The sequence below is a fragment of the Malassezia vespertilionis genome, chromosome 3, assembly GCF_029542925.1.
Source record: "Malassezia vespertilionis chromosome 3, complete sequence".
Taxonomy (NCBI): domain Eukaryota; kingdom Fungi; phylum Basidiomycota; class Malasseziomycetes; order Malasseziales; family Malasseziaceae; genus Malassezia; species Malassezia vespertilionis.
In genome coordinates, this window is record NC_079249.1 from 134883 (window position 1) to 145161 (window position 10279).

The following is a 10279-nucleotide window of genomic DNA, read 5'->3' on the forward strand; positions in this document are numbered from 1 at the left end:
AACGCGCAAAATCATGCGCGAGCATACACGTACATCTGTAAGTATTTGCGCCACCATCCCCAAAAACAAAGAGTAAAAGGCGAGAGTGTAAGCACCAGTTCGCGCAGAAAGAAATAGGAGACATACAGCATGGATGATACCCTGGAGTAAGAAAAGGCAATACAGCGATACGTACCGGAATGTAACCTAAGATCGTGAGAACGACGTTGACTGGACAATGTCAGGGCACAGACGCATACGTACGCCAAAATTGGGTACCACAGCCAACCTCCAAGAACACACCCACGGGTGGCAGGAAGATTGCAAGGATAAGTTTGAACACGTCAGAGCAACTGTCCTTGTTAAATTTCTGTCGCTATCCGCAACTTACGTCACAGGCATGATTAGCGTAAGGGACGGGAACGCAAAAGTGGTGCGTCGCCATTTCTAGCTATGAACCTTTACTCAGCATGACGTACATTATAATATCGTCCAGAGCAGGGTATTAAAATTTAGTCATGGTGCAATAAAGAATCGCTACAGAGGATAGCTGCAATGCAAAACTAATGGGGATCAAAGAAAAACAACAAGAAATATGCCATTGTTGACATTAAATTCCGCCACTTGCATTTTGAGATAGGCGAAGCTTTTCCTGCTCAAGGCGCTGATATAAAAGAGTGACTGCCATTTGAATGTTCGGAGGCGGCCCAGTAATAGTCACCAAACGCTCCGATCCGGTCCCGCCCGCAGCTGTGCCGGCGCCACGATCCATGATCTTGATATGACTGGCACTCAATTGGCGAATTTCATTGATCTTCTGTCCGCCTTTTCCAATAATGCAGCCAACCAAATCATTAGGGATGAAGATCTGCTGCGTCTGCGAGCCGGGCGCTAATGTGGATGGCAGTGGATTTGGACTGGCCGTGCCACCATAGCGGTATGCACTTGCAGGCTGTGCACTGCTCATAGGAGCTGTAGTTGGGTTAAATGGCGCGGTACTCATAGAGCGAGCTGTGGGTGCAGCCGAGGGGCGGTACGCCAAATTGTTCGCGTTGCGATCTGGATGTTCCAAAAGAATGGTGCCCACATAGAACACGGCGATGTGAATCGAGTCGGCAACTCCGGTAATGCTCAAAACGCGTTCCGTAGATCCCGGCAGCATCGTCTCTCCTGCATTCAATGCAGCACCGCTGGCCTCTTGAATCTCCTTGATCTTGTTGCCTTGCTTACCAATGATGGATCCCATGCGTGAATTCGGAATTATGAGCCGGATTGTCACAATGCGCATGCCTGGGACGGACGGCTCATCATACGGTTCATCCGTCATGCGGCGCACTATTAAACCAAAAACTTTGCTTACAGCATCAAGTGGACCGGAAACGGTAAGTATGCGTTCCGGGCTCATAGGAACGCTTTCACTGATATTGAGACGCGCATTGCTGAGCTCGCGAATTTCATTGATATGACGGCCTTGCTTCCCAATAATTACACTTGCGTCACTTGTGATAATCAACACGCGCAGCACAATAGGTGCAGGTACAGTCTGGGTATAGGATGGCTGCAATGGCACAACAGGCTGCGGAGCATTTGTTGCTGCGCTGAGCGCAGCATCTGTCGGAAACCCGGCCATGGTTTGTGCACGGTGTGCTTCTTGAACAAGTGCCTGCGCCACGGTAGCATCTACATGGGACATGGACGGCACATTGAACGCAGTCGGCAAGTTTGTTTCGCCATTGTCATGACCGACTGGTGAATGCAATTCAGACACACAAGCAGCGCCGGCTGCATGGTCGCTTCCAGCTGAAGCGCTCATATTAAAAAGTCACAGTTAATGAGGGAATGGGGTGTGTATTGGGTCAACAAATAAGAAGCACTCGTGCTGCAAAAACTACCGTGTCAGTATGGGCCGTTCCGCACGCATGCACTGCGTTGTGATGCGAAGTGATAGACATACCTTCGGTCCAATAAGGGTAGGGGGGAGAAAAGAGAAAAATCGGGGCGGTCGCGATCCGTTACAAACAACGACCGGGGGTGTTCAGTACGGGATTTGGTAGCTTGGCAAGGAGACGGCGCTACAGGCACCATCTGAAGGCTTTTTCAGACACAAGCGAATGAGCACGTGTGTCGGCCGACACATGCATGCCATATGCGCGATTGGTAGCGCCGCAGGCCGATAAAAAACGGCGCGTGACGGTTGGCTGGTGGAGCGTCGCGCACAAGGAACAAAAACAGCTACTTGCGAAGAAGCCAGCGGAGGGATCTGTGGCCAATGAAAGTATGAGTCGAGTGGGCATTGCACGCCAGGCAGCACTGACAACGTCAAAGCACATGCATGCATTGATGCACTATGGGATCGTACAATACACTGCATCTTCGCCCTCCATAGAATGTAGGACAGCCTGCTACGTTAGCCACACAAGATCAGATTGTGATGTACGCCGCTGCATGGCGACACGCTGCGTAAGGAAAATATGATGACTAAATAAAAGGCTTGTCTGTGAGCGCCTGTGCGTTACGTCGCTGCGCAATGTCAGCGGACGCGGAGGACTCGCTGCGCCAAGCGTTTGTAGAATGCTTGGCACGTGAACGCAAGCGAGAGGCGTGGCGCGAGTCGTGGCTCGTTCGAAACATTGCTGTACAGCGTGCAGAAACCCGCCAGCATGTAGAAACGCCTTCGTTGAAACGGAGCACGATGCTGATGAGGCGCATGCGCCAAGGCAACCTCTGCGATACTGCAGACTGGATTCTTGGTGAAATACAGTGTGTCGGACTGCACAAGTATATTGACGAGCTCGTTCCTGCAATAATGGACATGTTGTGCAAATGTACTTTGTTCAAGGAGCGCATGGCGGCGATAGAGATCCTCGGCGAGCTCTACGGCCTCTATGGCGACGATTTGCGCGTGCCCCTCACAGTCCAAGTGCAGAATTACATTGTGCCGGTCGTGCCGGATGCAGCAAAGCAAAAATCGTCTGAGCAGTGCAAGAAAGGAGACGAGGCGCGGATTGTCATGCAGCGTTCCTTGATCCGCGTTGTAGCTGAAATGGCATTCACCGGCCTCATTGGTGTAACAGACGCTGCGGACTGCCAAGAAAGTCTGACACAGTCGACAGCATGGCTGTACCAACAGCTTGCTGCGTTCATGTACAACGACCCTGCCTTTGTATACCTGCCGATCATCATGTATGCGCTTCGGTCTTACGCGTCGATCCTTGTAAAATATGCGCCATTACACGACGCAGGTGAGAGTGTCGAGTGCTGGGAAGAAGACACTCTTGTCCCAGGAGCCCAAAAAGTACGGTTCCGTCTCCTCTTTGAGTCCTACTTTGCGCGCCTCGTAGCGCACCTGCAGTCGCTGCAACAAACGCTGCAAGCGTGTGCGCAGCGAATCCGGAATGCCATTCCTCGATACGGAGCTGTGACTGTGTTTGAGGAGCGAGAGAATGCATTGCAATGCGATTTACACGAATACGATGCGCTGTGCGAAGAGCTGCGGACGTTTGCGCAGATGATTCAAGTGCGGTGCCCGACGTTGAAGCAAATTTCCCTCGAAGCAGACACCGCAGGTGAGCACGCGCAAATGTTGGCTAGAATCGACGCGGACATTGAGGCGGGCAAAAGCGCATGGGACAACGAGACGGAGCGCGCGTTCTACACCGAACTTTTGAGCGTAAGAGTTGCGGAATGCGATGACGGGGTGGATTTGCTTTTCAAGAAGCTCTTGTCTGTGCAAAATGTTATGATGCTGGACCACCTTGCGCGGCAATTTGCGCTGCACAATACGGACAACGTACGTGCGAAGCTTTGCAAGCACATTATGGACGTGCCATGCGACCGCCAAAACCTGTATCCCTTTTATGCGCGACTCACCGCGACACTGCAATGTTGCATGCCCTCTGTCCTTGTGCAAGTGCTCGAAGCATTGGCGCGCGATTTTCGACACCTGTTGTCCAATGGACAAGGCGAGCACAAAGTTAGTGCGCGGCGCAAGCTCATGCTTTTCTACGCTGAGCTCACTCAATTCCACCTCGTGCCCATTGCGACCATTTTCCAGTTGCTGAGCAATCTTTTGGATCAGTTCAAGTCGCACTCTATTGAGATGCTTGCGATGTTTTTAGGAAGATGTGGCAGGTTTCTGCTCTTGAACCGTGCATTGAGTGCGCGGATGCTGGGATACCTGGAGCAAATGCAGCGAAAACGGAATGCTTTGCATTTGGATATGCATGACGATGCGATGCTACAGAATGCGTACTACGATTGCCTGCCGCAGGAAAAGACACAGGAAAAACAAGTGCCTTTATCGGAGGAAATGCAGCTTCTCCATTTTCTTTTTGCCCACAAGATGCGCCCCGCGAACGTTTCCGCCGTCGTAGAGGTGCTGCGGCGTGTAGATTTTGCACGTGAAGAACACCACAAGTATTTGCTGCAGCGGTTTACCCGGCCGTGGGAGTACAACACAGAGGTGTACGCCGTCTTGGCCCAGGTGCTGCGCTTTCTCGCGGGGAACAAAGCTTTTGCGAATAAAGTGGTGGACAATGTCATTGAACAGATCCAGCAATGCGTGGAGACGAATGCGTATGCGGAAAACCAGCGCAAGTATGCGCTTGTGCGGTACTTTGGGCAGTTGTACCGCTCATCTATCGTCGCCGACAGCACCATGCTTGACATGCTGTGGTACTTGTGTGTCGAGACGCAGGGTGATGGCCCGCTAGAATACATGCGCATACGCCTTGTGAACGCGCTGCTTGTCGTACTTAGGCCCGTCACGATACCACACAAAGCCTTTGACGACGTTATGCTTGTATATTTTGCATACCTTGGCCAAAAAAAGCAGCCGATACCCGCAGAAGTTGCGCAGGATCTAGCGCTGTCGGTGGGTACTATATTCAAAGGAATGGGGAGGGACGAGCATATGTATAAAAATGCGGCGCTGCGCGCGCGCACCATGCTAAATACACACCACTCCGAAACGCTGCGAGGGAGAGCCGAGCGCTATTTTGCAACGCGTGATTCTCGGGCCAAGGATCCGCCCAAGGAGCTTCAAAATCAGGCTGTGATGCACATGACCCCCCACGCCCAGCGCGACGCGCCTTCTCAGCAGACCGATACCCTAGCGCGTGCAACCAAGCCAGTCGCGCTTCTTTCGCGGAATGGAAGAAGCATTCAAGTGCACGTTCCGAGCCACGCGTACATTTCGCGTACATAGCACACCAGCGCACCGATGCGCCGTACTTTTATCCCATACGTTTGCTAGTGCATCTGAATATCTGCCTCGTCCGTCTCGCCGTCAAACACGACCAGCTTTTCGTTTTTCGACTCTGCGCCGCGCGCGACAGCGTACTGCGGCCCGACATCCGTCTCGCGCAGCAGGCTGCGGTCGCCTATCGTGGCTTCGTGGCCAACAATACAGTTCTCGAGCTTAGCGTTATCGCCGACGTGGACACCGTCCATGAGAACGGAGCGCATAATACGCGCGCCTTTGCCCACGGCGCAGTTCCGCCCGAGGATCGAGTGTTTGATTGTCGCGCGCTCTTCAATTTTCGCCCCTGCGCCGACCATGCAGTCTGCTGAGAGCTGTGCGCGGGGATGGATGGAGCTGTCGGTGTCCCTGTTTGGCTCGTATGGTAGAGATCCAGTGCCAGAAACGCTGGGGAGCGAGAAGTGGGCGAGGCCTTCCGGAGAGGTCGCGTGGCGCAGCAGGTATCGATTGCACTCCAAGTACGTCGGCACGGTATTCGCGCGTGCGATAAACGATTCCTCGCCAGGCATCCCGGCGCGCACCTTTTCCAGTTCGGCGGCAGGCGGCAGAGAGCGCTGCAATCCAGGACGCAGGCGCTGGATAACGAGCTCGCAGCGTGGGTGGTACGGAGCCCAAGCAGCGTCTGACTCTGTGATACTCATCCACGGCGGGGGCACGTTGGTATTCGACAGCTCGAGCGAAGTATCGGGAATGCTATTCGTCGCGGCAGCGTCCAGCGGCACATTCCACGCGGCTTTTTTGCTGAGGCGCGTTTGCCAGCTGCATTTAATCATAAAAGGAACGAGCTGCTCGATGATATTGTTCAGCTCCGGGTGTTTTTCGAGGAGCGGGAGAAGCGGTGCTAGGCGCACAATGTACACGAGGGAGTCGAGCAAGGTTGTGCTTACACGTGCGTGCGGATGCTTCCACAACAGACTCATGCGCAGCTCCAAGTCCGATGCGTTCTTGTCCAAGACGTCGTCCGAGTCCATGACGAGGAGCGGAGCATGGACAGAAATCACGTCGCGGCGTGCACCTGGGCTCGGCAGCGTGCCTTCCTGGACGCGCAGCGGAGTGCGCGCATACACAGAAAACAAATTCGCAGGCCCGTCGCGCTCGCGGTCTTTGCCCGTGCCTTCGCCCGCACCGCGCTCGTAAAAGAGGCAGCTGAGTGTGGGTGGATCGGGCATAGAGCTCAGATGTGTCGCAATGAGCGCCGAAAGAGGGGTGTCGGGTGCGATGAGGTCCAGCGGCACGATCAACGGGTCGAGCTCGAGCTTGCGTGTGGCTGCGAGCCAGTACAAGATTTGCGCGGTGCCCCACCGCGCACGCGTGAGCGGGGTGTTTGGATGCCAGAGGCTGCGCACGCTCTCGCCAGGCTTCGGCCCGAAAGGAACGAGCTCGACGTGCATGACGGGCTTGCTCGGCGAGCTGGACTCGGTGCCGACGAGCGTCGGCCCCACATTGCGCGCTGTGACGGCAACGTTGGGCTTGGCGGAGTACTCGGTGTCTGCATTCGGCGCGACCAGCGACAGCGTGCGCAGCGCAGCAGCAAGCGCCGAGTGCTCGGCAATGGGCGCGACAAGCAAGCAAGCGCGAAAGCCCGCAGAGACGAGCCACTGGAGCGGAAAAGCGATCATGGGCCTGTTGAGCACGGGAACGAGCGCCTTGGGCAGCGGCTCGGAGCGCGTCTCGCACAATGGGTATAATGTCGTACCGGCATCGCTGAAAATCACCGGCTGAAACCGTGCATGATGCGGCGCTTGCGTCGGCACCATGGTGGAGGAAAGCGTGCAGGCGCACACAAACAGGCACGTGGTGCTGTTTCTTAGCCATGTTCGCCGTGCTCGCCGGAGGGTGTGCTCTGCGCACGCAAGGCATGCGGGCGGGCGTGCGTGTGCGTGTGCCGCTGCTTGCGCGCGCACTGTCCCGCACCGCAATTTGGCGCCAAGATGCGCCGCGCCCCCCCAACGTGCGGCCCACGCGCAAAGAAGTGCTTGCGACGGTGCCCAACATGCTGACCGTCTCGCGGATCTGCATGTGCCCGTTTATTGGATGGTCGGTGGTGTGCGGCGAGCCGTACCTGACGCTTGGCCTTTTGGGCGTTGCGGGCGCGACCGACCTGCTGGACGGCTACATTGCGCGGCGCTACAAAAGCTACACAACCTTTGGCAGCATCGCCGACCCTGCGGCGGACAAGCTGCTCATGGCCACAATGGTCGTTTCTCTGTGCGCGAGCGGCCAGATGGCATTGCCGCTCGCGGCGATTATTCTCGGGAGAGACATTTTTCTCGTAGCGCTTGCATTCTACATGCGCTTCCGCTCCCTGCCTCCTCCGCGCACCTGGACGCGCTACTGTGATCCTCATCTCCCCTCGGTGCACGTCACGCCTACGCAGCTCAGCAAAGCCAACACGTTTCTACAGCTCTTGCTTGTGGGGCTCCTCACGCTCTACCCCGTGCTTCCGGACGAATGGCAAAACAATGTGTATATGCAGCGCACGCGCCAAGCGCTCTCGTGGGTCGTGGCGGGCACGACGCTATGGACGGGCGTCGACTATGCATGCAGCCGGCGCGCCGTGCGCTATCTCCACAGAACATAGTCACTCTGTAAAAAACGCGCCGCGCGTGCGGCCTTTGGCAGCGTCGAGGAGTCTTGTGCGCGGGAGCGGCGCAGTGCCCTGGTCCTCGGCGGGAGGCGGCACGGGTGCAGGCATGGCGTGCAAAGGCGTGTCGTGCGTGCCATCCGCGTGCAGGCATACGCTATCGATCATGGCGATGAGCGGCGCAAGCTCCTCGCGGAGTACAGCACACGTTTCCTTCTCGGGCTGCGGCAGGGCGGCGAGCTCGTGCAGACGGTGCAGCAACGCATCGTCGAGGCGCAGCTGGTGCTTGGCCAAAGCGCGCTGCACAAGCGTCTGGACGCTCCACACAGGGCTTGGCACGTGTTTATGCGGCGCGGCGCGGCGTGCGGTGTGCAATCCGCGGCGCGCGCCGGGCGTGCGGTCGGCGAAAGGACGCTGGTGTGAGCCGTTATGCACGCACCTCCGGGGGCGCGTCGGTGACGGAAGTGAGCTGGGTGGCCATCAGCGCGCGGAACTGCGTGCCGGGGCGGTCGAGCTGCTCGAACGTGCCCGACTCTGCAATCTGGCCGTCGTTGAGGAGCATAATGTGCCCGGCCGCGCGGATGGTACTGAGGCGGTGAGCGATGATCCACACGGTCACGCGGCCCTCCTCGATGATGTCGGTCACTGCCTGATTCACCAGGAGTTCCGAGGCAGAGTCGAGGGCAGACGTGGCCTCGTCCAGGAGCTGTGGTGAGCGTTGGGCAAAAGACGTACGAGGACACTCGGCTCGCGAATAAGCGCGCGGGCAATGGCAATTCGCTGGCGCTGCCCGCCGCTGAGCTCGCGGGGGCCGATGCGTGTATCGAATCCGTTGGGCATCATCCGGATGAACTCGGTGCAGTGCGCCGCGGTCGCTGCGTTTTCGACCTGTGCGCGCGTGGCGCTGGGGAAGCCGTACGCGATATTGTCCGCAATGGTGCCTTCGAACAGGATGGGTTCCTGGGGCACGACGCCCATGACGGAGCGCAGCGATTCCGGCGTGAATTCGCGCACGTCGGCGCCGTCGAGCTCGACCGTGCCGCTGTCCGGCTCGTAAAAGCGGAGCAGGAGGGCGTGGACAGAGGACTTCCCGGCACCCGAGCTCCCGACCAAAGCCACGCTGCTGCCTGGCTTGATGTCGAGCGTGACGCCGTTGAGGATGGGCGACGTGGGGCGCGAAGGATAGCTGAAGCGCACGTTGTCAAAGTGAATGTGCGCGCCGCGGCGGTCGACCTTGGCCACGTCCAGCGCGCGTCCCGCGCCCAGCTTGATGGCGGGCGTGCGGTCCAAGAGCTGAAAGACACGCGCGCCCGCGCCGACGCCTTTCATGAGCGAGGTAAAGAAGGAGGTCATGAGCATCACGCCGCCGCCAAGGTACGCAGTGTACATGAGCAGCGAAGTGAGATCGCCCACAGTAAGCTGGCCGAGACTGACGAGGTGGCCGCCGTAGGTGAGCAGCGTGACAATGGCACAGTTCCCGACGAACCCGAGGCCCGAGTGAAAGATGCCGCCCGCGTACGCTTCCTTCGTCTGGAGGCGCACAATGTCCTCGACATGCCGGTCAAACTGCTTGCACTCGGAGCGCTGGGCATTGTATGCGGTAATGGTGCGGAAGGCAGGAGGATTCAGGCGCTCTTCGGTGAAGCGCGTCATGTGGCCGACGGCGTCCTGGGTGCGGTGTGTGAGATTGCGCAAAAAGCGCCCGTAGAGCGCGGCGCCGAGCGCAGCCGGAGGGATGACGCACATCATAACCATCGTGAGCTTGGTGCTGATGAAGAACATGGCGCTGCCGGCGGCACAGACGGTGACGGCAGAGCGCACGCCGTCGGCGAGGTCGGTCGTGATGGCGTCGCCGACAATGTTGCAGTCCATATTGATGCGGCTGACCGTGTCTCCTCCCCCCTTGTCCGCGTACGCGACGTCCTGGCGGATGGCACTTGCAAAGGTGCGGTCGCGCATCCTCTGGATCACACGCACGCCGCTCAACTCAAGCAGGATGTTCGACCCTGCACGCGCCATGGCGCCAAACGCGAAAACAAGCAAAAGCAGCGCGGCCACGGTCGGGAGCGTCAGACCAAGCGGCAGCGACACATCTGGCGTGGAAAAAAAGTCGACCACCTTGCCGATCGTAAACGGGACACTGAGCGTGACGCCCGAGGCAATGAGCAGCAGCACAAGCGCCACCAACATGTTGCGCTTCTCGGGCATCATCAGTGCATAGATTCGCTCCAGCGGCGGGTAGTTGCCATCGCTTTTGCCGCGCGAGAACATCTCGCGGAACGCGCCCGTAAACTCGCGGAACGCGCTCGGCTTTGCCACGGGCTTGTCGTCGTGGCGCACCATGCTTTGGTGCAAGGCGCGCACAAGCGGCACGCTCCGCAACACAGACGGCACGCATGTTGGACGCACACTGTGCAGTCCATGCGCACGCAGCGCAGAAGACACACATCGCGCGC

General features: G+C 57.8%; 5 protein-coding genes across 5 annotated transcripts; 2 read left to right on the forward strand and 3 right to left on the reverse strand.

Moving 5' to 3' along the window:
• Positions 1 to 589: 589 nt before the first annotated feature.
• Positions 590 to 1792, reverse strand: PBP2_1 (PAB1 binding protein; the record flags this gene model as incomplete). The annotated part of the gene is made up of 1 exon (XM_056206383.1): positions 590 to 1792. The coding sequence occupies one exon, from the start codon at positions 1790 to 1792 to the stop codon at positions 590 to 592; it is 1203 nt and encodes a 400-aa protein (XP_056062358.1).
• Positions 1793 to 2506: 714 nt separating this feature from the next.
• NMD2 (mRNA decay protein) lies at positions 2507 to 5185 on the forward strand (the record flags this gene model as incomplete). Its single annotated transcript, XM_056206384.1, has 1 exon — positions 2507 to 5185. One exon carries the CDS (start codon positions 2507 to 2509, stop codon positions 5183 to 5185), a length of 2679 nt encoding a protein of 892 aa, XP_056062359.1.
• Positions 5186 to 5229: 44 nt separating this feature from the next.
• GCD1 (Translation initiation factor eIF-2B subunit gamma) lies at positions 5230 to 6996 on the reverse strand (the record flags this gene model as incomplete). Its single annotated transcript, XM_056206385.1, has 1 exon — positions 5230 to 6996. The coding sequence occupies one exon, from the start codon at positions 6994 to 6996 to the stop codon at positions 5230 to 5232; it is 1767 nt and encodes a 588-aa protein (XP_056062360.1).
• A 56-nt stretch (positions 6997 to 7052) lies between these two features.
• Positions 7053 to 7820, forward strand: MVES1_001542 (cardiolipin synthase (CMP-forming); the record flags this gene model as incomplete). Its single annotated transcript, XM_056206386.1, has 1 exon — positions 7053 to 7820. The coding sequence occupies one exon, from the start codon at positions 7053 to 7055 to the stop codon at positions 7818 to 7820; it is 768 nt and encodes a 255-aa protein (XP_056062361.1).
• Positions 7821 to 7987: 167 nt separating this feature from the next.
• MVES1_001543 (uncharacterized protein) lies at positions 7988 to 10166 on the reverse strand (the record flags this gene model as incomplete). The annotated part of the gene is made up of 4 exons (XM_056206387.1): positions 7988 to 8009; positions 8032 to 8237; positions 8263 to 8529; positions 8559 to 10166. The coding sequence occupies 4 exons, from the start codon at positions 10164 to 10166 to the stop codon at positions 7988 to 7990; spliced, it is 2103 nt and encodes a 700-aa protein (XP_056062362.1).
• Between the last annotated feature and the right edge of the window lie 113 nt (positions 10167 to 10279).